Source organism: Kazachstania africana, chromosome 1 (assembly GCF_000304475.1).
Source record: "Kazachstania africana CBS 2517 chromosome 1, complete genome".
NCBI classification, from domain to species: domain Eukaryota; kingdom Fungi; phylum Ascomycota; class Saccharomycetes; order Saccharomycetales; family Saccharomycetaceae; genus Kazachstania; species Kazachstania africana.
The window spans coordinates 962,101-987,878 of NC_018940.1; the positions used below are offsets into that span (position 1 = coordinate 962,101).

General features: G+C 35.3%; 13 protein-coding genes and 1 non-coding gene across 14 annotated transcripts; 8 read left to right on the forward strand and 6 right to left on the reverse strand.

Annotated features, from left to right (window-relative positions):
• Positions 1-191: 191 nt before the first annotated feature.
• Positions 192-755, forward strand: RPS30A (40S ribosomal protein eS30; the record flags this gene model as incomplete). The annotated part of the gene is made up of 2 exons (XM_003955008.1): positions 192-194; positions 567-755. 2 exons carry the CDS (start codon positions 192-194, stop codon positions 753-755), a joined length of 192 nt encoding a protein of 63 aa, XP_003955057.1.
• A 780-nt stretch (positions 756-1,535) lies between these two features.
• On the forward strand, positions 1,536-2,573 carry KAFR0A04870 (uncharacterized protein; the record flags this gene model as incomplete). The annotated part of the gene is made up of 1 exon (XM_003955009.1): positions 1,536-2,573. One exon carries the CDS (start codon positions 1,536-1,538, stop codon positions 2,571-2,573), a length of 1,038 nt encoding a protein of 345 aa, XP_003955058.1.
• A 68-nt stretch (positions 2,574-2,641) lies between these two features.
• Positions 2,642-3,676, reverse strand: KAFR0A04880 (uncharacterized protein; the record flags this gene model as incomplete). The annotated part of the gene is made up of 1 exon (XM_003955010.1): positions 2,642-3,676. One exon carries the CDS (start codon positions 3,674-3,676, stop codon positions 2,642-2,644), a length of 1,035 nt encoding a protein of 344 aa, XP_003955059.1.
• Positions 3,677-4,859: 1,183 nt separating this feature from the next.
• CTS1 (chitinase) lies at positions 4,860-6,611 on the forward strand (the record flags this gene model as incomplete). Its single annotated transcript, XM_003955011.1, has 1 exon — positions 4,860-6,611. One exon carries the CDS (start codon positions 4,860-4,862, stop codon positions 6,609-6,611), a length of 1,752 nt encoding a protein of 583 aa, XP_003955060.1.
• A 287-nt stretch (positions 6,612-6,898) lies between these two features.
• NNT1 (S-adenosylmethionine-dependent methyltransferase) lies at positions 6,899-7,645 on the reverse strand (the record flags this gene model as incomplete). Its single annotated transcript, XM_003955012.1, has 1 exon — positions 6,899-7,645. The coding sequence occupies one exon, from the start codon at positions 7,643-7,645 to the stop codon at positions 6,899-6,901; it is 747 nt and encodes a 248-aa protein (XP_003955061.1).
• A 522-nt stretch (positions 7,646-8,167) lies between these two features.
• ECI1 (dodecenoyl-CoA isomerase) lies at positions 8,168-9,013 on the forward strand (the record flags this gene model as incomplete). The annotated part of the gene is made up of 1 exon (XM_003955013.1): positions 8,168-9,013. One exon carries the CDS (start codon positions 8,168-8,170, stop codon positions 9,011-9,013), a length of 846 nt encoding a protein of 281 aa, XP_003955062.1.
• A 39-nt stretch (positions 9,014-9,052) lies between these two features.
• PUT7 (Put7p) lies at positions 9,053-9,958 on the reverse strand (the record flags this gene model as incomplete). The annotated part of the gene is made up of 1 exon (XM_003955014.1): positions 9,053-9,958. One exon carries the CDS (start codon positions 9,956-9,958, stop codon positions 9,053-9,055), a length of 906 nt encoding a protein of 301 aa, XP_003955063.1.
• Positions 9,959-10,154: 196 nt separating this feature from the next.
• RSO55 (Rso55p) lies at positions 10,155-10,625 on the forward strand (the record flags this gene model as incomplete). Its single annotated transcript, XM_003955015.1, has 1 exon — positions 10,155-10,625. One exon carries the CDS (start codon positions 10,155-10,157, stop codon positions 10,623-10,625), a length of 471 nt encoding a protein of 156 aa, XP_003955064.1.
• Positions 10,626-10,646: 21 nt separating this feature from the next.
• Positions 10,647-10,718, reverse strand: KAFR0Atrna4E. The gene has a single exon. It is a non-coding gene; the product is annotated as a tRNA-Glu (tRNA).
• Positions 10,719-13,255: 2,537 nt separating this feature from the next.
• On the forward strand, positions 13,256-16,813 carry KAFR0A04940 (uncharacterized protein; the record flags this gene model as incomplete). Its single annotated transcript, XM_003955016.1, has 1 exon — positions 13,256-16,813. The coding sequence occupies one exon, from the start codon at positions 13,256-13,258 to the stop codon at positions 16,811-16,813; it is 3,558 nt and encodes a 1,185-aa protein (XP_003955065.1).
• Positions 16,814-17,059: 246 nt separating this feature from the next.
• Positions 17,060-19,369, forward strand: YSH1 (cleavage polyadenylation factor subunit YSH1; the record flags this gene model as incomplete). The annotated part of the gene is made up of 1 exon (XM_003955017.1): positions 17,060-19,369. One exon carries the CDS (start codon positions 17,060-17,062, stop codon positions 19,367-19,369), a length of 2,310 nt encoding a protein of 769 aa, XP_003955066.1.
• Positions 19,370-19,696: 327 nt separating this feature from the next.
• On the forward strand, positions 19,697-21,472 carry DBP9 (ATP-dependent DNA/RNA helicase; the record flags this gene model as incomplete). Its single annotated transcript, XM_003955018.1, has 1 exon — positions 19,697-21,472. The coding sequence occupies one exon, from the start codon at positions 19,697-19,699 to the stop codon at positions 21,470-21,472; it is 1,776 nt and encodes a 591-aa protein (XP_003955067.1).
• A 200-nt stretch (positions 21,473-21,672) lies between these two features.
• Positions 21,673-22,104, reverse strand: SMD2 (mRNA splicing protein SMD2; the record flags this gene model as incomplete). Its single annotated transcript, XM_003955019.1, has 2 exons — positions 21,673-22,012; positions 22,100-22,104. The coding sequence occupies 2 exons, from the start codon at positions 22,102-22,104 to the stop codon at positions 21,673-21,675; spliced, it is 345 nt and encodes a 114-aa protein (XP_003955068.1).
• A 449-nt stretch (positions 22,105-22,553) lies between these two features.
• On the reverse strand, positions 22,554-24,842 carry MCM5 (MCM DNA helicase complex subunit MCM5; the record flags this gene model as incomplete). The annotated part of the gene is made up of 1 exon (XM_003955020.1): positions 22,554-24,842. The coding sequence occupies one exon, from the start codon at positions 24,840-24,842 to the stop codon at positions 22,554-22,556; it is 2,289 nt and encodes a 762-aa protein (XP_003955069.1).
• Between the last annotated feature and the right edge of the window lie 936 nt (positions 24,843-25,778).

Below are 25,778 nucleotides of genomic sequence, written 5' to 3' on the forward strand. Positions count from 1 at the left end.
TAAAAAATCGAAATATTATTTCCGTTACGGGAAATAATTTTTCCTCAGGGCAATTTTTGCCACTTCGTAGATGCTGCGCACAGCATACGTTGGGTTTGCCATCACCTCTATTCATATTAGAAAACAGTCAGGGCAAGCAAATTACAGTTAAAGTATTAATCACCAATAAAACATCTACAAAACTATTAAAAATGGTATGTTAGAGTGCACGTAAATGATTTATTCTGGAAAATATTGAGTAGAAGGTTATATTGACTGTATCATCCATGATTCAAGAAATGTTCTCAAAATTAAGAAAAGCGAAGGAATTGCCTATAATAGTTAAACTAAAATGTAACTAGTGCCAACTTAACGATATTTTAGATGCAGAATCAGGTCCTCAAAATCTTCAAGTTGGAAACTCTAGGTATTGAGAAGAGCAGCATAATCTATTTATGAACCTCTGAGGCAGTGGACCATGTTATGACTTGCTACAACGCTGCATTTTGAAATATGCCTCTCTTTTGAAGCAACAGGATAAAGATGTTTCTGAAAAATGTTTTTACTAACATAATTTTTTTTGACAGGGTAAAGTTCACGGTTCTTTAGCTCGTGCTGGTAAAGTCAAGTCTCAAACTCCAAAGGTCGAAAAGACTGAAAAGCCAAAATCTCCAAAAGGTAGAGCTTACAAGAGATTATTGTACACTAGAAGATTTGTTAACGTTACTTTAACTAACGGTAAGAGAAGAATGAACCCAGGTCCATCCTCTCAATAATCGCAATAAAATAAAGAGACCAAACATTTTATTTTAAACTTTTATTCCATATTGAAATAACGCAATAAGTTCTGTATAAAAATCATATTTACTATGTGTACGATTTCAAAATAATTTCAACTAAAACGCCACTTTTAATTGTTATCCCAGTTCGGTATTTGAAGATTATCGCATTTACGGAAAATAATGTCAAACTCATCCTTTATATGATACGATGCTGTATGCTATCCTGTTTTTCCAATAATATTGCTATTTTCATTTAGGGAAACAATCCCAATTCTTCTTAAAACTATATTCTTGAGTTTAATGCTACAGCTCTAAACCTCTCAGTCAGTCGTAGTTAGAATAGCACTAGTTTCAGGATTCTTAGAAAAGATAAAACTAATGAAAGAACAAACAAGATATTTATATTTGTTCTTTCCTCTATGATACTGCCAACCAACTCATATAGTGCCACATAATAATATCTATCGTTTAATACACGATAAGGCTTAATGCCACTCTCTTGACTTATATAAGCAAGCTGAGCTCTATGACGCAATGAAGAGAGACTTGTTGATTACTACAACTTTCTTCATGCAATTTCTACATATGAAGTATTAAGATCGGATAATAACTCGATAAATTTAATCCATTACTCCCCATATGCATATATTTTTCTGATGCCTTAAGTGCCTAAATTGAAAAATTTTGCTGTCCGGTAGGTCATTGCGATGCTGATGAAAAATTTCAATTTAACTGATCAAATGACTGTAACTGATACAAGATAATTGAATAGAAATGACTGAGCAAATTACTAAAGGGCACTTGCTAAATCTTCAAAATACTATCAAAAGCCAGTTTATCGAGCCATACCAAAATGTCAAGAAATTACGCACGATTCAATCCACAACTAAACTGCAAGACTCCACCTCATTGAAGGAGTTGAGTAAGTTATCTAACTTGATGAAATCACATGCTACTAAAATTGGTATTGTTATAAAGCCAGATACCTTCGATGAAAAAAACTACAACGCTATTTTCAAAGAAATAAAAGGTTTCATTGATGCGGTGTTTTTCTACTTCAGTTTGCTACCACTCTTTTATGATAAGAAGGCTAATCATCCAGAATATTTCTTGGTAAAGATAGATGGCTTGACCTTAGATCTTTTAAAGGGGATGGAACTACTTTGTAAAGAACTGGAAGAGAAGCTTGAAGATAAAGATTCAGATAAAGATAGACTACTATGTGTTGGAGTTATTTGGGCGTGCTGTGATTCACTGGAAGAAATTGCTACGAAGGGTGATTTTGGTCTATTGGCAGATTCGATAAGAGGAAGCAATTCTCTTGTTGATGATGTTTTAAACGACATCGATGAGTTTCTGGAGAATCCAAGTTTCAGCGACGAAATGTTTATGGATGACGAGTATAGTTCAGATGTAGAAGAAAGCAAAACCCCGGAAGAAGAGGAAGCTTTGAAAAAGATGTGCAAATTTTTGGAAAGCTGGAAAACCAATTTAAAGATGATAAAGTTACTGCTGTCATCTTTTGTCAGTACCATAACAAATACCTCTTCTAGACCAACTAATTACACAGGAACAGTACTAGATGAATTCCAAAAACTTCATTTGAAGATTACAGAAGATATTGATACTTTTATAAGCGATGTATTTATGTCTGACGCCAGCTTTGATGTCTCAGATTTCGAGGAAGAAATTGGCTCTTTGAATGTTACGTTGTCTAAAGTTATAAGAGTGATTAAAAAAATAAATAAGGACGACAATAAAAAATTAAAATGGGTAGATGTTTGGGAAAACAAGTATTTCAAGAAAGAATGATTTGCATATATTATGTTCAATATAATAGTCATATTAATGTAAAATAAACAGCATTTACATGTAATTTTTCATAATTTAAGAATGTCAAACTCGGGACCGAGTGGAGTAATTCCTGAAGGGTTGATCTTCTTCTGTGAACGAGAATAAAATAATTTGATGTGATTAAAATTGGTTGTTAACCTAAAGGCTTTGTGGTTCCAGTATAGGTTCCTAAGCCACAAATGTATGTAAGGATAATCATCTCTTATTATTCTCCAATTACACTTCAAATGTTGGGCATGAGAAGAATCAAACCTAATTGCAGTTGTGTAGAATCTAATGTCTGTATCTGTAATTTGATTTCCAAATAGATAGAATTTTTTGAGGATCTCAACTTTATTGTTCTTACCAACCTCTTTTTCAATATCTTTGTAAACTCCCTTCAAGTGATCTTCGCACTCATTAAGTTTTCTGTAAAGAGTAGCTAGGTTGCTTTCAAATTCAGATTGTTTTGTAGCCAGACCAATTTTGTAGACACCCATATTTATATTCTCCTGCAGCCAAGAATTAAAGGTGTCTAATTCAGGAATTAGTTTGGAAGGAGCCAAATCGATAGTCTTTTTGTCCTTATGTATTTCATTTCCAATAGAGTTCAAGCACCTAATAATCTCTCCGCTATCATTGTTAACAATTTTGGATGCTGTCAAGTCCCATAAAATTGGCACTGAAAATTTACCAGAATAATTTGGGTCACTACGTAAATACAAATCCTTCATGCTTTTCGCCTTGTAGTTCGGATCAAATGAGCCATCGACGAATAACCTGTTGCTGTGGTCCGGAATGTCACCAATTCTTGTAGAAGTATCATCCTCAGTTGAACGAATGCCACCATCGTATCTATAAGCATTATCGCCCATTTTTTCTTCATTCGCCTCTAGGAAACGCCATCCATTCTTACCAAGATACCAATGTGTAATTGACACACCTATATAGTCGTTCAAATTTTTAATACTTCTTGCAATCAATGATCTATGAGCGAAGGGACACCCAAGAGCAGCATAGAGCCAATATTTTCCTTTACCAGATTTGAAAAAGTGGCGCATAGAAGGTGAACTTTGAGACATTGGGATTGGTAGTTGTTTAGATATGTTTCCACTTCTATTATTTTTCAAAACTACATTGCGAATATCAAGTAATTATGAGGTTCTTATACGAAGACTTTTTACGGTGTTTCCCTAAAAGTATATGTGTATAATGTTCGTTACTGATAGGAATATATCCACCTTATTCATTCCTTAACCAAAGACCAGAAAAAAGGGTAAATTTTATATAATCCTGGATGGCCTTCCTTCAAGTTACTTTTGGGCAACCTTGTTTTTCATGCATGCCAAGCCCTGGAATTGAATTATACGTGTATTAACCGTTGTCTTGGCATAAGCTGTCAAGGTTTATTCAGCAGCCGGTAGTAAATGAAGTCCCAGCGTAGGCTTGAGAATATCATATTGCTATCACTGTTCCCTCGAAGAGGTGGCCGACGCACTTTCCGTTTCGGGTTAAAAACTCGAAGCATTGAAGCTGAGCAAGACAAAAGATTCGAGAGGCACAACCCATTGAAGTGTAGCGAAAGTCATCTTCTGAATAGGTCACCAACTTTGTTGCACACAAAGAAGTCTTGCTATTCATGGGTAGCCTGTCACTGGTACGATGTGTACTATAATTTGATCATGTGTAATGTGTGGGTGTTATCTAGTTTTTTTTTTTGCTGGTAAAATGTGTTGCGCTGGTAACCTGAGCGAGCTGGCGCTGAAGTTCAATGTGAAATTAACCAGCAATGATGTCGGACACAATATGACTAGGACAACTTATAATATTTCATGACGCGTACGTTTAGAATTCTAGAATGTTTACTTCTTGCCAAGACCGATTGCTTACCAAACCAGTAAATGTTTACGTTCAACTTCAGTTGTTTGTTGTATAAACAAAAAAGAGTCCATTATGTTGGAAACAAAAAATGCATTAAGAGCAACTAATCGTGGCTAATTGTGCTGTTATTTGGTAAACACTACAACCTCCGTTCATAAATATGCTTGGTACTCATTTAGCATACAGCACTAGAAACATTTGCTCATCTTAAGAAGTGAACCATATAAATATGAGCGATACTGTTACATTTGTTATAGGTAAAACTCTTCTCTAGTTAGGTAAGATATCCAAAGAGATTGATTTTACAATTGCGTCTGCCATTAAAACTCTACCCATACACTATCATTATTAATAATAAGTAATAAGACGCTATATTTAATTCCAATGTCATTCTTCACATACTTTATCATATTTTTCTCTTCCATTATATCATCGACAAGAGCCTTTGATGCTGATGCTAGTACCAATGTTGCTGTTTATTGGGGCCAAAACTCTGAAGGTGACCAACAATCCTTAGGCACTTACTGTGAATCATCCGATGCCGACATCTTTATTCTATCCTTCTTATACGAATTCCCAACTCTAGGCTTAAACTTCGCTAATGCATGCTCTGACACCTTTTCAGATAGTTCCCTTCTACATTGCTCCCAAATTGCTGAAGATATCCAAACTTGCCAATCTTTGGGTAAAAAAGTTTTATTATCTTTGGGCGGCTCAAGCGGTTCATATGGATTCACTAACGATTCTCAAGCAGAAACGTTTGCTGAAACTCTATGGGACACTTTCGGAGAAGGTTCAGGTGTTACTGATCGTCCATTCGATACTGCTACTGTTGACGGTTTTGATTTTGATATCGAAAATAATGAGAGTACTGGTTATGCTGCTTTGGTTAATAAATTGAGAACTTTGTTTGAGGATGGTAGTAAAACCTACTACATCTCAGCTGCTCCACAATGTCCATACCCTGACGCCTCTGTAGGCGATCTATTAGAAAATGCAGATGTTGATTTTGCTTTCATTCAATTCTATAACAATTACTGTAACGTTGATAAAGAGTTTAACTTTGATACCTGGGTTAATTATGCTGAAAATGTGTCTCCAAACAAGAATATCAAACTATTTGTTGGTTTACCAGGTTCTTCTACCGCTGCCAGCTCTGGATACATTTCTGACTTAGATACTGTTAGATCAATGGTTGCTAACCTTTCCTCATATTCTAATTTTGGTGGTATATCTTTATGGGATATTTCTCAAGCTGATGCTAATGAAATTGATGACGAAACGTACTTGTATTGGATGAAGGAGATTTTAGAAAATGTTGGTACCGCATCTTCTAGTTTTTCCAATTCTTCTGCATCTATTTCTGTTGTCACCTCAATAGCATCTTCCTCATTGATTGTTAGTCCTACTGCCACTTCTACAGTCTTATCCACAATTGCTAGTTCTGAAATAATACCATCCTCAATTTCTTCATCCTCAAGCTCCTCCTCGCCTACTATATTGAGTCCTGTAACTTCAGCATACAGTAGTGATGTAACCTCTTCCACTTCCTCCGTTGAAACTACCAATTTACAGACTACATTAGACCCTACAACTTCAAACTTTTTATCGACCTCTACAACTGAATTCAGAACCACATCGACCTTAGAACCCGTTGTTATCACGGATCATGAAAATGTTACTACTGACGCTGTTGTTACTACTGACGCTGTTGTTACTACTGACGCTGTTGTTACTGCCTCAGATTGTTCATCTTTGACTGAATCCGCTTCTTCATTTTCAAGATCTACTACTGTTTTATCTCCAACATCTACAATTCCAGTTTCTAGCACCACATCTTCATCTACCGTCGAAACTACAACCGCTACATCGACAACTGCTGTAACTGTTGCCACATCTGCTCATGAAAAGGCCGTGGAATTGAACGAACAATATTCTCAAGGATTATACAACGGTGAATCGACCTGTACTGAGGGTGAAATGGCCTGTTCTTCTGATGGTAAGTATGCTGTTTGTAACTGGGGCACATGGGTAACTTTTGACTGTGCTGCAGGAACCACATGTTATGCATACGATTATAATGATGAAATTTTCACCCAATGTAACTGGAGTTACTTGAAATCCAACTTTGAATAAAAATGAAGAGGCTTTTTTGCACCACCTCTCAAATTTTTTGTAGGGCGGTTTATATATTGTATATATTCTGTATATTAGTTATATTTAATTATTCATTAGCATATTTTCCATTATTGTTAACTTGGTATATATAAAACCAAAAATTTCTCAGTTATTCATTTTGCAAAGAGCCAATAGTGTTGAAACGCTTACGGGCTTTTTTTGATAAAGGACTGATCAAGAAATGGAGTTTAAATATGCATACGCATGCGAATGCTGACATATATATATATATGTTATTGTTTTTTCTATAAAGTTAAATAGTATGCATAAATTCTGGACCTAATTTCAACTGTTTCTTCATCTTCATCGAACATAGGTTTCCAATTAGTCATTTCAATTTTTTGAACATTGAAATTGAATTCCTTTTCAGCCTTTTCAAAGAAATGTAAATCGTCATCCAGAAGTTTTGGTCTATGGGGCGAAAACACAACTAATGCCTTACCATTCTTATCCAAAAGATCCTTCGTTGTCTTTAGCAATTTATAGTGTTCTGTGTGATTGAATACAAGATCGCTTAAAATAATTAATTGAAACTTCCCAGAGCCATCACTTGGTAAAATGTCTTCATAACTGTTCCCCCATATGTATCCCTCTACTCTGGCATTTGAAAGATCGCGACAATTGTGTTTGATGTTACTGATTAATTCAGGATCGGGATAATCAGTGACGACTGTTTCCTTAGCACCAACCAGCGAACTAATGATTGAGGGCAGAGCTCCCGCAGCACCTAGTTCTAGAACGTTTTTGTCTAGCAATAAATCTGGGTGAGATTCAAGATGCATAGCTGTATATTTACCTGCATTCCATAAAAGATGACCCCACAATGGTGAGGAGCCCACTAATCTTAATTCGATGTCCTGCTTCTTTGATTTTGAAACCGATGAGATGTTTTCTCTCTTATAAGTGATGAAGTGGTGCTTTGGAGCTTCTGGTAGAAAGTCCTCTGGTTCTTCGAATAAGCCCACACCGTTTAATGATTCACTGTCGGACATACCTGTTACGTATTGGTCTTTATTACTTAGCTCTTCTCAATGACAGTAGGCTCATTGAAATTTTTTTTTTTTGACACTCTCGAAGCTTCGTCTTTCTTCTCGCTCACCTCCGCCCTGTCGCAGTGGAAAGTGGTGATACTCCTGCTATTATAAGCGATTCCTTTGCAGGTATCATGCGATACATCTGAGGTATCCTGTTCTTGAAACAGATGTGCTAGTAACTGTGATCATATTCTTGCTTGACGGATCTCACATGAACACCATTCGGCAAAAGATGTCTCGACGATTCCATCTTTTCTATTCATAGGAGCTCATGGAAATATTACGGCAGGAAGAAGAGTCAATCATTTTCCGGTACACCGCCGGCCTTTGCATATTTCGCAAGAGCGAGAATTACCGATGGATGTCGAGGAGCAATGAATGATTCTTATATATATAAATCATGATACTTTTCCCAGTTTTAGTATGCTCTATCTTCAATATTTATGTATCTAGCATGGCAAATTATAGAGAATTCTTACAATGAGACCATGCGAGAAGATAATATATGAGATTAGACCACCTTATTTTATAATAACGTTGAATTCCGCTCAAAATTATAATGCGCTCTCATATGACGACTATCTTTACTTGACGTCAGTACTCGAAGTATCTAATAATAACGAAGATTGTTGTTTTACGGTACTTCAAAGTACAGGAAGCTTCTTCTCCAGTGGAGCGGATTTTAATTCTGTCCCAATAGAATCTAGCAATGATGAATCACATACTGAAAGAAAGAAAAAATGGCTGGAAAATTTCCTGTGTAAGAATCAATACATTACAAATGCTTTTATCAACCATGATAAAATATTAGTCGCTTGCCTTAATGGTCCTGTAGTCGGCCTTAGTGCAGCTATAGTGTTTCTTTGTGATTTGGTCTACTGTAACAATATAAACAATATTTACTTCTATTTCCCCTTTACAAAATTGGGACTCTCGTGTGAAGGATCTGTATCAGTGACGTTGCCAATGAAATTAAGTAGAAATCAAAGTTACCAGAAATTATTGTTCAGTGAACAAATAATGGGGAAAGAAGTTTTAAATACCGTGATAAATAAAGATTTCAAGCTTTCAAAAGATGCTACTGTTGATACTTTTAATGCAATGGTACTAGAGGAATTGAGCCAAAATACGAAAAATGTTTATCTGCCAAGTTGCCTGAATATGAAAAAATTATTGAAGACACAAGCCTTAGTAAATAGTTTAAATTTGGCAAATTCAATGGAAGTGCATGGAGCATTGCCATTCTGGATCAATGGGGAACCTCAAAGGCGATTCAAAGTTCTCAGGGAGGAAAAAATGAAAGTATCACGAAAAAGTAGGTTATAGAATATATATTCAAAATATCAATAATAAAGTTAATCTGTTCTATATATTATTGTCATCTTGCTTCTCTTGGTCTTTTTTGGTCTCTTTTTCAGGGGTCATCACTCGTTTATTAGCTCTATTGTTAGTAACATTGACACCAGTTAATATCAATGACACTAGAAAAAGTATTGCAATTAAACCACTCCTAGTAGTATGCCATCGAAGATTCTCAATATCGTATTTGATACCACTGAGCATCTTGATTGTTATTTTATTGTTACAATCATTCAAATCCAAATTTAGCTTACTATACAATGAGCTGTTTTCGTATTTTTGATTATTGAACTCAATATTTGAATCCTTTTGTAAGCTTTTCAACACGAGTTCATTCAATTCATTGAAATTTGAATTCAAGTCCTTTTGTAACTTCATTATTTGCAAATTCTGAAGGTTGAATTGAATTTCTCTAGAGTTTTTTATAATGTATTGGATTTCACTCTGCAAAAAATTGAATAGATGCAATTGCTTGTTTATTTCAAAATCATAAAGGTACAGATCGTTATATTTAAAATAGAACTCATTATTCAGCAGATTTATCATTGCGGTTATTATTTGCGTGGACTGATCTTTCGTAAACCCGTTCGACAATAACTTATCATTAATCTCCATTGTATTCAGTTGATTTTCTGCTCTTGAAGGTTTATTCAAACTTACATGCGTCTCCAAAATCAACTGCTCGGATAACGTCTTAATGAGATCATTCTTAGACTTTGGTAGGAGGTCAGCATTCTCCTTCGGGCGATTCAAACTGTCCGTATTCGCAGGATTTTTAATATCGATATTATTAAGTGACATTGACTTTTGTAATGTTGGCGTATTTGCTACTATGCTGAGAAATCTGACACCTGTGCTATATTTCGGCACATTTTTTGATATGGCTCTTAATGATTTTAAACAATGCATCATCCATCATTTGCCAGATGTCTTTGTTGACAACGTGAGTGAGGCTACGTACTTTAACTTTAGTGTATTTATATCACGAAGAACACAATTTTCGTTCTTTTTTTAAAATATATATATTTACGGAAGATTGAAGGATGGGAAATAACTAAAAATGAGAAAGCTCTAGTATCTATAGATATATAAGAATATAGCGACTTCGATGCAAAGGATTCACCAAAGGTGGTTTCGAACACAAATTGTTCCACAGATAAAGAGGAATAAGTTGCCGCCAAGACCGAAATTCACACCAGACTTAGAGCCTCAATGTGTGGAAGCGTTTATGCATGGCGGCAGAGGACCAGGGGGACAAAAGATTAATAAAACCAATTCGAAAGTTGAATTGAGACATATTCCAACCGGGATTGTGGTTAAATGTCAGGAAACCAGGTCTCGAGAGAGAAACAGACAAATTGCAAGAGAGAAAATGGCATATGAAATACAGAAATACAATAACAATGGTATCTCCGAAAGGGATATTTCATTGAAACTACTGCATTCTCAAAATAAGAGATCGAAAGCAAAGAAAAGTAAGGAAAAATATGCTAAGCATAATCTTGAAAGGGAACTTATGAAAAGGGGACAAGAACTGGAAGATATGGAAGTGATCAAAAAAATGGCCTCTAAAGAATGATGAAAAAATTAGTTTATGTTGCTCCGATACGGGGAGTCGAACCCCGGTCTCCACGGTGAAAGCGTGATGTGATAGCCGTTACACTATATCGGATTATACTGTGGAAGTTTTTTTCGATAGGCTCTTGACCAACCAATTAAGATCATTTGACTTCAAGCATCGATTTAAAGGTGACAACTGTATCACTAGGCACTGAATCTAACACTAAATGCAGAATTACCACATACATAATAGATTTATGTGATTCATAGCACTCTGCATATGAAAACTTTAGCGTAAAAGTACTAGCAATAACCTCATGTTATTCCCACATTGCCACGGAAGCATTGGAAATTACCGGCAGTTTTTGTTGGAATGAGAGTTTGATGGGTCTATAATGCTATGGCACATATTTGTAGACGAGAACATTATGGATTGGTAAATAACTACGAAGAATGTAACCACAACGGTTTACCATAACAAGAAGATTCGCCGCTTGTATAGATACGAAGAAGCTATATGACGTGAAGGAAGATCAGAGGACGATCCCTTTATATTATTTCGTTAATAGGATTCATTTTTGTTTAAGGTCAGTCAAGTTAGTGAAGTAATTCTTATTCATCAGTGGCTATACCAAATAATGCACTGGTTATATATAAAATATAATCATAATATAAAATAATATAAAGTGATACAAACTTTGATCAAACTTCAGTGTTCACCTGAGTATTTATACCTTTTCCAACACATTTTGATTTATGCCAATTATCATGTTCTAGATTTATGAATCAATACGTTGTCATAATTACCGTACCATAATTATTGCATGATAATATATATTCGTGTTTATCACACCATAGTTATTTCTTGTCAATATATCGTCGTGTTTATCACACCATAATTATTGTTCATATCTTCTCTAACATTCTAAATTTGTCATTCTAACTATCAAAACATGGAAATGTCAGTATATTGCCATTTCCAGCATGTGTATATTCTAATTCAGGGACAGAGAGCTTGGAAATCGATCTGATCGTATAACTATAGCTAAAAGCGTATCAAAAGCTTGTCTTTTTAATATAAAAATTATAAAATAAAATAAAAGATTAAGAACAAATATGAAGAAGAATTCCTTTTTATAGTGTAGAATTCTTCAAGATGACAAAGGTCGCGTCTATGAAAAGTTTTCACTAATATTCAACCAAATTCACTAATGTGAATTATTTAATTTAATAAATTGGACAGCGGGTGTCTATGTTTTCATTCTGGGAAAGCAGTGACACGAACTTAGAGCTTAATGTTGTAGTTCCCCAAATGGAGACCAGTCAATCGCCTTCTCTGCTACGATTGTGAAGTTAGTCATCTTGAAATTTATGTACTTCTTTTCTTAGATTTTCTATCATTTGCATCCAACTTTTTGCACGGTATTTTTGTGATACACCTACAAACATGCGCTAGTACGATGCTGCCCTGTTGTGTTTTCTACAACCTGTCCCTCTTATAATTACAAATAGGCACAACAACCGAACCAATCAAGAACAAAAAAAGAGGAAGAGAGACAAAGGAAAACCTGCACATGGCATGGAGAAAACCTCCTACCTTTTTTCTCTTCCCAATGATGATTTCTCGATGTTCTTTTACATAACTTTCCGTAGTCAGAAGGCACTTCCGACTTCTCTGCCACTTTCTCTCTCCCTCTTTTTTTCTCTCACAGAGAAAAACACCTGCATGTAGGGTAAAATCAATACTCGCCAAGTGTCTTTTTTGGGTCATAATTTCCCCTTTCGGCTTTTGTCTTGACTAATGTTGCTGCTGTCTACTGCAACAAAAATGGCTGCTTTATGCGACTTATTGACTGCTTTGCGTTTTTTTGACAAAGAGACACATCGAGTGAGACAGTGGCAGAGAAAAGGCCGTACATTTTATGACAATAATACTGCGGACTGGCACGGGAAAAGGAAATAATGTCCTTGTATTCCCGCAGGTTGTACGGCGATCTCTCTGGAAGTACGAATACTTTTGTAGTCGAAATCCAAAATGTTAAAAGGAAAAAATGAAAAAGAACAAAAGATTAAAGGCAAGATAAACAACAAAAAACCGTCAGATTTATTTTTTGCAGCCTGAAACAACTTGCTTTATCCTTCCAATTAATGCTTTTTCCTCTGAAAGAAAATGGCAAAATAACTGGGAAGAAAATTTCTTAACTTTGTAGTTTACATATACTCTGCAAGGAACGAATTACCTCTTTCATCCTTTCTTATGTGTGCGTCTGATTTTCAATATAAACAATAATAAGACATCTAATAAAAGAAAGTGTTGATCGCTAGTTTTTTTTTAGAAGAGGAATCCAAAAGAAATAACACGAAAAGAAAGAAAAGAAGTTCAATAGAACAATAACCTATTAAAATTTCATTCTTCCGATTTTATCCTTCGTTACATAATAGAGCATAAAGAATAATTCATTCCAATCTATTTAATACGATCGAAATCTACTCGTTTCATAAGCGGTCATTTCCATATCGTTTAACGTAGATCACCTTCACAAAAAGTGATAAAGAATACAATTATTTATTTGTTTTTTCCTTCTGTATTTAATACGTTACTGGCAGTTAGGGAAAAGGAACCTTAATTATCCCCATCATACAATAATAATGGGCCGTCCAAAGAAGAAGGTCAGTGAACAAAATATCGAGAATTTTCAAAGAGAATTAGAATTGGCAGGAGATAGAGTTGATATTCTTTTAAATGATAAGAAAGGTAGATCGAGATCTTGTCTTCTTTGTAGAAGAAGAAAACAAAAATGCGATCACAAGCTACCTAGCTGTACTGCATGCTTGAAAGCGGCAGTGAAATGTGTTCAACCTGCAAGATATGCAGAACAAAGCAATGAACATGATTTAATAACAGACACTAGTCCTAATACCTTCTCTACCAGCACTACCGCTCTTTCAACTTTACTGGAAAATTCAACCCCTAACACTTATAATGACCCAGGACATAGTCTGATAACGAGCGGTTATACACCAACTACTGTAAAAGTTGAAGATTCTCAACACATTATAGCAGAAAGTCCCATGACTGCAATCAATGCCCTTATATCAAATGGATCTCATTCTCTTTCAACTTCTGCTTCATCAATAAGCATTCCTTCTAATGGTAAAGAAAGCGTCTCTCAGATGGTATCTCCGGTGACAACAAATCCACTTGTAACCAATAAACGAAACAGTAAAAATTATGTCACAGACCCGACTAAGAAAAAAAGAAAATCTAACGATAAGGATCAGTATACTTCTTTCATAGAGAGGAAATTGAAATATCTGGAAAAATTAATTGATTTACCAATAGGTGGAACAGTTTTCAACAAAAAACTATCACATTATAAGAAGATTACACATCTTCTTGGTGAAATTGATGACTTAGAAAATATTTCTTTACCGGCAACATTCAATAAAGATAATCCTAATATTGATTTACAACAACAGCAATATCATCTGCCACAATTGTCAGCTAATGATAACCAAAAATCTGTACTATCTTTGCATTCTAATAGTTCACAATATCAGCACGAAAAAGTGAATGATAGTTTGAAGACTTTGCATTTATCTCACCAAAATACAATTCCAGCATTATCATCGGATTCTTTAGAATCCATTGACTTTTCCAAATGTATCTTTTCCAAATATATTACAAAAGATGTCTTTACTTATGATCCAGCATTCGAATTCGATGAACAGCTCTCTAGATCATTGCTAGAAATCTTTTTCAGTAGATTACAATTCAAATATCCTCTACTTGATGAAGGTGAAATTTATACTTTCCATGATAATTACTCTAAAAATAACATCTATTCATATTCTGCTAACGATTTTCATTTTGCTACAGGTAGAATGTGGCTTGTATTTAGTATTGGTGCTCATTTACATATGACATCCGGTAAATATAAGGGATTACCTCCTGATAGATATTTCTCAACTGCTGTGAGACATGTAACAAAATGTGGTGAAGAATTGAATGATGTTCAAAAAATTGAATTATTAACATTGCTGGCGATGTATCTTTTAAGAACTGATAGAGATTCAATGATTCTTTATGAAATTATTAAGGACGTCATGTTTATCTGTAAAGAGAAATTGCATTTAAATAGGTGGTACCCAAATAATTCATTTGCAAATAAAAAACTGCGAATTTTTTGGTGCGTTTATCTCCTAGAAAGAATGATATGTGTCGCTGTTGGTAAACCTTTTGTTATTAAAGAAAATGAAATCAGTTTGCCGCTTTTCGATGAAAATTCTTTTAATACACAGAACTCAAAGATTAATGGTGTTCATTTCATCAATCAATCTTTGAAATTAAGAAAAATAGAATCAAGTTTCGTTGAGGTATTGAAAATCTTACCAGCTAATCAACAAAGTACAACGATAAAAAAAGCTCAACTTCCCATGGTACGAAAATACTTTCATGACCTGGATATCTGGAGAGCTTCTTGTGTAACTACAAGTGTAAGAAGTTTCGAAAATGAGACATTAAAATTGTATTATTACAGAGCAGTTCGTTTATTACTTCAGCCATATCTTGAATTTTTAACCCCTGAAGATCAGCTATTCAAGGAATGTCAGGCTGCTGCTGGACAGATTTGTCAATTATATAAAATTTTCCACCAAAAAACTGCTACGGGAAATTCGACACCAGCAGTGCATACGGTGTTCGCATCTGGTGTTACTTTGATTTATTGTATGTGGTTGTCAAGAAATTTTGACGATGAAAAGAGAAAGGTCTTGGGTGATAGTTCCAAGCATACAAGACCTTTGATCAGTGCTAGTCTTTTCTCCACTATGGATGATTTACGGGCTTGTTCGGTTTCTTTATATGTCATGGCAGAAAGATCGAAGTTTGCACGTGTTTTCAGAGATACTTTCGATCAATTGATGAACGCTACCATTGGGAATTTAATTGAAAGATGTGGTCCTGATTCGTCCGAATTAATTTACTTGTCTGCAACTCCATCAGATGATGAACTTGAACAAATTGGCAAACAGTTCGATTCTGGCGAAAAGGAAAAAGTTTTTATTGGAATTAATGGTATGCCTCCAGCAATTAAGAGAACATTCGGAAAGAAACAGGCTGAGGAGCATGCGGCATTCGTGGAGAATCCAAGGGCTGATGATAACCAAGAGAGAAAGGAGTTCAAGGAAAGACAGGGTTTCTTGAAGAAAGCAACCGTTCCTACGGGTTTGGCAAATTTATTAACTAAGTCTGACGAAAGCAGTAGTTCAGATGAGGAGAATGAGTCAAAGGTTCCAAGTACCTCTCAGGACAACGCACAACAATCAGGCACTGATGAGATTATGGACAAATTAAGTGTAAATAGTGATATTGCAGAACATAAAAAGAACAAGTACGTCGTAAAAAAACCAGCAAATCACCACAATTCCGATTGGCAATTATATCAACAGCAAGCATTCTTTCAACAGCATTTTGCTCAGCAAAATCTTCAGGCCTACTTGTCTTCTCTTAACTATATGAATAGAGCAAATCCTGTGGGGACATCGTCCCAAAATGTAATTGATTCGAATCAATTTAGAATGCCCTTACAAAATGCAATTGATTCATCACAATCTCGATATCCATTAGAAGATTTGACCTCAAGTAGGGCAATATCCTCTCCTGCAATGAACGATAATCCGGCGCCAACCACAGACTCGACTTCTGTAAGATCTTCGGTGAATATGACGCCGATAAATAACACAAATAATTTGAGATCAGCCTCTCAGACGGTTACGTATGATTTCAATTCACTTCAAGGTAAAAATACGGCGCAAAGCGGTATTTTGATTAGCAGTGGTACGAATGATATGATCAATAACATTTCTACCTGGACCAATAATTCTGTTACTGACGCTGTGGGCATGATCGAACAACAGGAAGGTCAAGCTTTTACCATACAACCAGGAGGTACGCCAGGTGAATCTCAGCTGCTTAATAATACTTCACAGCTTCCAAATTACCCTAACTTTGTAAATTCTACTGCCGGAACAGGTGAAGATACGCCTGCAAAATTCAATTCGTATATGTCAGGGATTGGAGGAAGTATTCAAGGTAATTTTAATAGAGATCGTAATGGTTCCACAGCCACTTGGGACAACACTATACCGTCCGCACAATCTGAAGAATTCTGGACGGTTAATGACGACTATGGTTTTTTGACATAAGGAGTGTGTTCGAACTACGTATGCCAGTAATTTAAGGTATATGTTGTAATTATATTTAATTTGAATCTATATACTTGTACATATCTACTGTCTGCATATCAACTGAAAGGACCTGTAAATTTTTTTTGGAAAATGTTCCGCATGGCAATACAAAAAATATGTAGAAAAAGTTAAAAACATCAAGGCTTTACGATAGTATAGCATCTTACTCAGAGAGAGGTCCATCAGATTGCAAAATCATTTAACATGAGTCAATCTTCAAAGAATGCTTTCAAGTTTTTCGCCTTAGGAGGTGGTAATGAAGTTGGTAGATCATGTCATATCTTACAATATAAAGGCAAAACAATCATGTTAGATGCAGGTATCCACCCTGCATATCAAGGTATAGCTTCACTACCGTTTTATGATGATTTCGATCTTTCATCTGTTGACATATTATTAATATCACATTTTCATTTGGATCACGCAGCATCTTTACCTTATGTAATGCAAAGAACTAATTTCAAAGGTAGAGTATTCATGACCCATCCAACCAAGGCCATTTATAGATGGTTACTGAGAGATTTTGTCAGAGTTACAAGTATTGGTATAAATTCAACTGGCGAAGACGATAATTTGTATACCGACGAAGATTTAGTGGAATCTTTCGATAAAATTGAGACGATTGACTATCATTCTACAGTTGATGTGAATGGTATCAAATTTACAGCATATCATGCAGGCCATGTTCTAGGAGCCGCGATGTTTCAAATCGAAATAGCAGGCTTAAGAGTTCTGTTTACTGGTGATTATTCTAGGGAAACAGATCGTCATCTAAACTCGGCAGAAGTCCCTCCACTATCCTCTGACATATTGATTGTAGAATCTACATTTGGTACAGCAACGCACGAACCCAGATTAAGCAGAGAGAAGAAATTGACTCAGTTAATCCATACAACCGTTTCTCAAGGGGGTAGGGTGCTGATGCCTGTTTTTGCATTGGGAAGGGCTCAAGAACTGATGCTGATCCTCGACGAATTTTGGAGTCAACATGCAGATGAACTTGGAGGTGGACAAGTTCCTATTTTTTATGCGTCAGATTTGGCAAGAAAATGTATGAGTGTTTTTCAGACATACGTTAATATGATGAACGATGATATTCGTAAAAAGTTCAGAGATTCTCAAACTAATCCATTCATTTTCAAAAATATTTCATACCTGAAAAACTTGGAAGAGTTTCAAGATTTTGGACCAAGTGTGATGCTTGCCTCACCAGGTATGTTACAGAGCGGTATCTCAAGAGATCTATTGGAACGATGGTGCCCTGACGACAAAAATTTGGTTTTAATAACAGGTTACTCTGTTGAAGGCACCATGGCTAAATTTATCATGTTGGAACCAGATACAATTCCTTCAGTAAATAACCCGGAAATTACAATACCAAGAAGGTGCCAAGTAGAGGAAATTTCTTTCGCTGCTCATGTCGATTTTCAAGAGAACTTGGAATTCATTGAGAAGATCAATGCGAACAATATCATTTTAGTACACGGTGAGTCCAATCCTATGGGTCGTTTGAAGTCTGCACTATTATCAAATTTTGCCTCTCTCAAAGGGACGGAAAATGAAGTTCACGTTTTCAATCCTAGAAACTCTGTAGAAGTTTCAGTGGAGTATACAGGAACTAAAATTGCTAAAGCTATAGGTAATATTGTTGAAGAAGTACGCAAAGAAACGTTGTCGGCTTCTGATGCAGTGAAGAATGAGAAGCCTGAAGTAGAAAATCAAATATCCGTTGATCAGAAACAGACAAAAGATGTGATAATATCAGGTATTTTGGTGTCAGACGAAAGAAATTTTGATCTCAATTTAGTTTCCCTTTCAGATTTGAGAGAGCACCATACTGAACTTTCAACAACCATCTTGAAAGAAAGACAAACTGTTAAAATCAATTGTAGAAAAGAATTAATTTATTGGCACATATTTCAAATGTTCGGTGATGTTACAGTGATACAAGACGACGATAATGTTACAAATTTAATTAAAGATGAGAAGCTCGGCGAGAGTAAGAAGGAGCTCGATTCGGGCAAGTTAGTACTAGAGATAATGGGCGATATCAGATTGGCTATAGCTGATAATCTAGCAGTGCTTCAATGGACGCAAGGGCTGATCAACGATACAATAGCAGATTCTATAGTGGCAATCTTAATGAGTGTAGACTGTGCACCTGCAAGCGTTAAAATGAGCAGTCGTAGCTGCACTCATGAGCACAATCACAACCATACAAAAGCTCATGAAGATGATATTTCAATCTTAGAACGTGACGAAGTATGGAAGATAAAGCAAATTGTAGAGCTTTTCCGAGAACAGTTTGGGGAATCTTTCACCTTGATGATGGAAAAAGATAAGAAAGAGGGCGATATGGATGAAGATATCATCGGTTTAATAACCCTTAACAAAACAACAGCAAGAGTGAATTTTTCAAATATGGAGATTGAACAATGTGACTCGAAGCCTCTCAAAGGGAGAATTGAAAGTATAATGAAGATTGGTGCGGACTTAGTGGCTACCTTATGCTAGCGCTTATATATTTGCATATAAAATGTGATAATATTATAGAGAGACTTTATTCGGCGTACTGTGACCTTAAATAGTTCGAGATGAGATTATACGTACTAATCCATTATTTATTGAATGTATTTATATATATGGCACCATGCTTTTCTAAAATTTACTGTCGCTTTCTTGTGTCGTCACTTTGTACGCCTGGAGAGGAAAATTTGAAGAAAATTAAAGTTCTTAAGCTCATCGCTAAAATTCCATTAGTATTTACCTGATACTAGATTGAAACGATCTACTATATATATATATATATTGACATCACCAAGCTTAGGCATATCACCCTTCATGAATAGTAATAAAAATGCCCTGGCATCGGATGCCTACATCGATGAATCTGTTACATTTGAGTCGTTTCAGTTAGATCCCAGGTTGCTGCAAGCTGTAAAAGGATCAGGTTTCCATCATCCTACACTGATTCAATCACATGGTATTCCATTAGCTTTACAGCAAAAGAGAGATGTTATTGCAAAAGCAGCTACTGGTTCGGGTAAGACGTTATCATACCTAATACCTGTTATACAGACCATTTTAGATTACAAAGGAAGCGTAGCTTCAGATGGAGTCAATGAAAGTAAAACATTGGGCATAATTTTAGTTCCAACAAGGGAACTGGCCCAGCAAGTAACAAATGTGATCGAGAAAATGATATTGTACTGTACAAAGGAAATCAGATCTTTAAACGTTTCTGGTGACATGTCAAATGCAGTTTTGAACTCACTTCTTTTAGAAAATCCAGAAATTGTTGTTGCCACCCCAGCTAAATTGATGTCTTTGCTAGAAACGCAAACTAACGCAATTTCTTTAAGTGATTTAAAGTTCTTAGTGATTGATGAAGTCGATTTGGTGCTAACATTTGGCTACCAAGAAGATTTGAATAAAATTGCAGAATATCTACCATTAAAAAAAAATTTACAAACTTTCCTAATGAGTGCTACTTTGAACGATGATATTCAGGAACTTAAACAGAAATTTTGCCGTGCTCCAGCGATCCTAAAGTTTAACGACGATGAAATCAATAAGGATAAAACTAAATTAATCCAATACTACGTTAAAACCAATGAATTTGACAAGTTTTTACTCTGTTATGTTATTTTCAAGCTAGGTTTAATCAAAGGTAAGAGTCTAGTCTTCGTAAATGACATTGATAGAGGTTACAGACTAAAGTTAGTCCTGGAGCAATTTGGTATAAAGTCGTGTATTTTAAACAGTGAACTGCCCGCTAATTCAAGACAGCACATCGTTGACCAGTTCAATAAAAACGTATACCATTTGCTTATTGCTACTGATGACACAGAATATATCAAAGAAGAAGATGAGGGAATTGAGGAGAACAGATTAGAAGATAGTGTTGCAGAGGAAACTAATGGAGGTAGCCAGAAAAAGAAACAAGTTCAGTCAAAGAAGGACAAAGAATATGGTGTTTCTCGTGGTGTAGATTTCAAAAATGTTGCATGTGTTTTAAACTTCGATTTACCAACAACTTCAAAATCTTACGTACATAGAATCGGGAGAACTGCACGTGCAGGTAAATCAGGCACTGCTATATCTTTTGTTGTTCCATTGAAGGACTTTGGGAAGCATAAACCCTCTACATGCTCCACTGCCAAGCACGATGAAAAGATATTTTCACGTATTGTGAAGCAACAAGCTAAGTTAGGTTTGGAATTATTGCCTTACTCATTTGATCCAAAACAAATTGAAGGTTTCCGTTACAGAATGGAAGATGGTTTCCGTGCTGTTACGCAGGTGGCTGTCAGAGAAGCAAGAATCAAGGAACTGAAGGAAGAACTTCTAGCAAGTGAAAAATTGAAAAGACATTTCGAAGAAAATCCAAAAGAGTTACAAAGTTTAAGACACGACAAAGAGCTCCATCCTATGAGAATTCAGCAACATTTAAAACGTGTTCCTGAATATCTATTACCTGAAGCTGCTAGAAAAAGCTCTGGCAAGAAGGTAGGTTTTGTACCATTTCATAACCCAAAGAAAGGTCGTCCTCACAAAAAAGGGAAGGTATCAAAGCGTAGGAATGCTAAATCTGATCCTTTAAAGAACTTCAAGTAAGGATAGTCATATTAGGGCATTTCAAAATGTCGCACCATTAACACTGGGAAGAAGATGACGAAAATTAAGTTATAGATACTATATATTATTGAAAATAAATACAGAAGATCTATTCTGGAACTTATGTCCTTTGTATAATACAATTTGCAAATCCATTTACACTATAATTGATTCTTACATTACAGCATATGATTGTACTTTCATTGTACAGGTGCTTTTAATACCACTATTACGGAGTCTCCTCTTAAGAACAATTTACTAATAAATCTCTCACGATTAACAAGTGATTTACCCTTCTTTTCTGTCCAGAGTTCCTTTACATTTTCTAGTACCATATTGCAATGTCTATCAAATGCCTTCACTCTCGCTATTATTTTATGATTATTCCTTAGAGAAATGATGACGGGTCTTCTTGTTAATACAGAGTCATTTATCAGCGATAATGGCCCATGTTTAAACTCAAATTCTTCCAGTTGTAATAATTCTTCTTTCGATAATTCTGACTTGGAACGGTCAAGAAGTTCACTATTATAAAATGAACTGTTAGTAAATATTAATTAAAAACAGAGGGTACGTACAGTTCTCTATGAAATCGTGTAGTTTTTGAAAAAATATAATTAGACATACGACATATTGTTTGTATTTATGAGTTGATGCTAATGTAAATTGTCTTGTCAGCTTTTCCAGCCTTCTTATTCTTGAATGTTGTAGGATCTATCTAATTAGCTATCAATATTTTTTGGAAGCATCATTTTCAAAAAAATAGATCAACCCATACATAGCGATCTACGCTAATAGTAAGAGTTTAAAGCTGTCCATTGAAGCACCGTTATTAGGAAACGCGTCGCATGTATCCTAATTAGTTTTGTTTGATGACTGAGCTTTATTGTTATAGACCCGTGATTGAATTAATTAACATAAATTATCCTTATTGTTATTATTATTATTATATATATACAGTGAAAATGAAGTTTGGTACAGAGTTTGGTTTATACAGAAGAAAACATTCTGATTTAAAATTACAAGACGATGAGAAAGGCTGATATAGATATGCTCATTGTCTAAGTCAGTTGCGCACTTATCATATACCGCTTCTGTAGATATTTTGTCCCTGATGCCTTAATTGAATCGTGTCATGTTTTTCCAAGCCATATAAAGCTTTGTCAAGCGCAGGAAGAGAGAATCTATTAGAATCAACAAATTCTCTTCTCAAAGTCTGATAAGATGTTGACCAACCGATTGGTAATCTTCTTTTCAATTCTTGTTCAATTTGGCGAATTTCACCTAGAATATTTGAAGAAGTTGATTGATCCAGACCACCAATTGGGTCTTGGGAGGCTGCATCCATAGTAGAAGCTTGGAACAGTCTAATGGCTTCTTCAACATGTTTTTCATGAGCAACCGGACTTAATTCCAGCTTTGCCAACGATTCTGTTATACGAATGATGGCTTCCAATTGACGGACTGTGATTGGAATCGACGATCTTTCAGTAGATTCTAATTCGTTGATAAGAAGTTGTTTTCTAATTGTAACGAATTGTGAAGAAAGTTTTTCAGCCGCTGGAGCAGAAAGTCTTGGTGCACACTTCATTCTACAGTAAGTGATGTAACGCTTCATTTTTTCCATACTTATTTCCTGACCACTGTTCTCTAGCTCTTCTTGTTCTTGAGACACTTGGCCTGTATGTATATTGACAACGTGATTTGCTATTGAAATATCACGTTCTTCGTTATGGTCATCCTTGACAATGAAAATCATATCAAAACGGGATAAGATAGTAGTTTGGAAATCAATATTTTCACCAGGTGATTTCAAATCATCGTAACGGCCGTATATTGGATTTGCCGCGGCAAGAACACTTGTCCTTGAGTTCAAAACTGTAGTAATACCAGCTTTTGCGATAGAAATTGTTTGTTGTTCCATGGCTTCATGAATGGCCACTCTATCTTCATCTCTCATTTTGTCGAATTCATCAATACAAACGACACCACCATCTGCAAGAACCATAGCACCACCTTCAAGGAAAAAATCACGAGTGATTGGATCTCTTTGTACACTTGCAGTTAAACCTGCGGCGGAGGAACCTTTACCGGATGTGTAGACCGCAATTGGAGATATCTTTTCCACAAATTTTAGTAATTGAGATTTTGCGGTACCTGGATCACCCAGCAGTAGAACGTTAATATCACCTCTTAATCTCATACCATCAGGTAATAATTTTTTTGAACCACCCATCAATAGACAAACAATAGCTTTTTTGATATCCTCATTACCATAAATTGAAGGTGCGATAGATCTGGTAAGTAATTCATAAATATCTGGTCTTCTACTTAATTGTAAAAATTCTTCTTCCTCATCTTCAGAGAACATTGTCATTGAATTGAAAAAAGAGGTACTGTCAACATCTGTTTGAATACCTAGTACTTTAATGTAAGGATTTCTAATTGCGACACCACCTGCGTCATTACCTCTACCACTTGACGCGTTTTTCTTTGAGTTATAAATAGAATAAATACCCACGATAGTCGCTCTCACACCAGGAACAACTTTATTGGTCAAGTATCTATCACAGGACATTTGAATGTTACGTGGCATTTCACCTACTGGGACCATTTCTGGTATTTCTTGTAATTTTAGGAATTGTTGATCAATGAAGTTAGAAGATTCATGGATTATCAAATACGGATCAGGACCACAATTTTTCACTGTTGAACCTACAGTATCTAGACCATTGTCTTGGGACTGTTGATTAGAAAGACAGGAATGAGGTAAAGTGACAGAATTACCACTTATGGAATTGAAATTATTGATATTGATTGACGTAGTGTGTCTACAATTTCTGCACATGAGTCTCAAATGGGTGGCACGAGATGACAGAACAGAAGTGGAAATCACAATACCTGAGAGACGTACGATTTTAGAAACGTGTTCTGAATCGAGATCTCTTAATGGAATTTGATTTACGTTCGAATTTAGTATTAATTGGAAATTTGGTACAAGATTTGAGTCAATAGAATCATTTTCTGTATTATTATTATTTGAGTCATTTGATCTGTTTAAAACAGTAATTCTTTTTGCCACTTGCGTAATTGCATTTTCAAATAAAGGTATTATATCAGAAGGTTCATCGGACAGTTTTTTGTAAAGATCTTCGTTATAACCGATCAAATGTTCCATATTAATGTTTAACAAGAAGTTTTTAACCAGCAAATTATTTCTTAGTTGATCTCTATAGACGAATTGAGAATCTATCCTAAATTCCAAGATGAAATTTTTGAAAGATTTAATAATTTCAGTGTTGTCATCATCATTTGGAGTGGTTCCTTGTAGCACAGGTGCGCTGTATATCTCTGGTCTATCAAAGGACATAGTATTCGTGATAGGAGTTTTGTTATGTAACAATTTCTAAAGTAGTGTAGCTTGTTTAACATAGAGATATTCATACTATTAATTTTTTTTTATTTTTATTTTATCTTTTTCGTTCGTCAAATTTACGTGTTTGGCAGTTACCTGAATTGGAAAAGTAAGTGTAAATGGAAATATATGTTTAATAACATTTCCCTTTCGGGAAAAATAATTGAGACCCATACATTACATATAAATCAAAGTGGGCGGCTAATTTCTTTGGGATCGAACTTCTCGAGAAATCAAATTTTGTCGGGATATACTTGAAGCTCAATGTCACAACATCATTCAATCTATTTTAATGTCCTCGCATATGATCAATAAAGTTACATTTGGGAAAGTTTCCTCTATTGGAGTAAGCGTTGAATTTTTGTTGTAATTCTCATAAATCAAACTGCAATTTGATAAAATTTGGTGTGACTATAGGATTGGAACCAACGAAAAGTGGTTATATTGTTTTTAAAAACATCTTAAAAAGTAGCTGACGTTGAAAATGAACATCATTCCTTTTTCTGGGCCATGGTAGCATAACTCGCGTGGATTATCTTTCATATTCATAATTAAGAATGGTAAATGGCTGTATATACAAGAAACAATAAGCTGAGAAGCATCTATCGCATCGACGTTGTAAAAACACAAAATTATTAAACTCGTAACAATATATGATATTTTTTTCCAAATATGGAGGTGCAAGCAGAAGATTTATCGGCAAAAGTGTCATTGTCAATTCTGTATGCTCATGATACGATGTATGGCAATTTGTCTCTTAACTTTATTGTCAAGGCAACAATAGGTGTGTGCTTATGTGTCAAGATGTAATCGTGCGTGGTACAATAGCTGACGAAAAAAGAGATTTAACGATAAAATTTCTTTTTTGACGCGCTGAAGGCCAGAGACAAG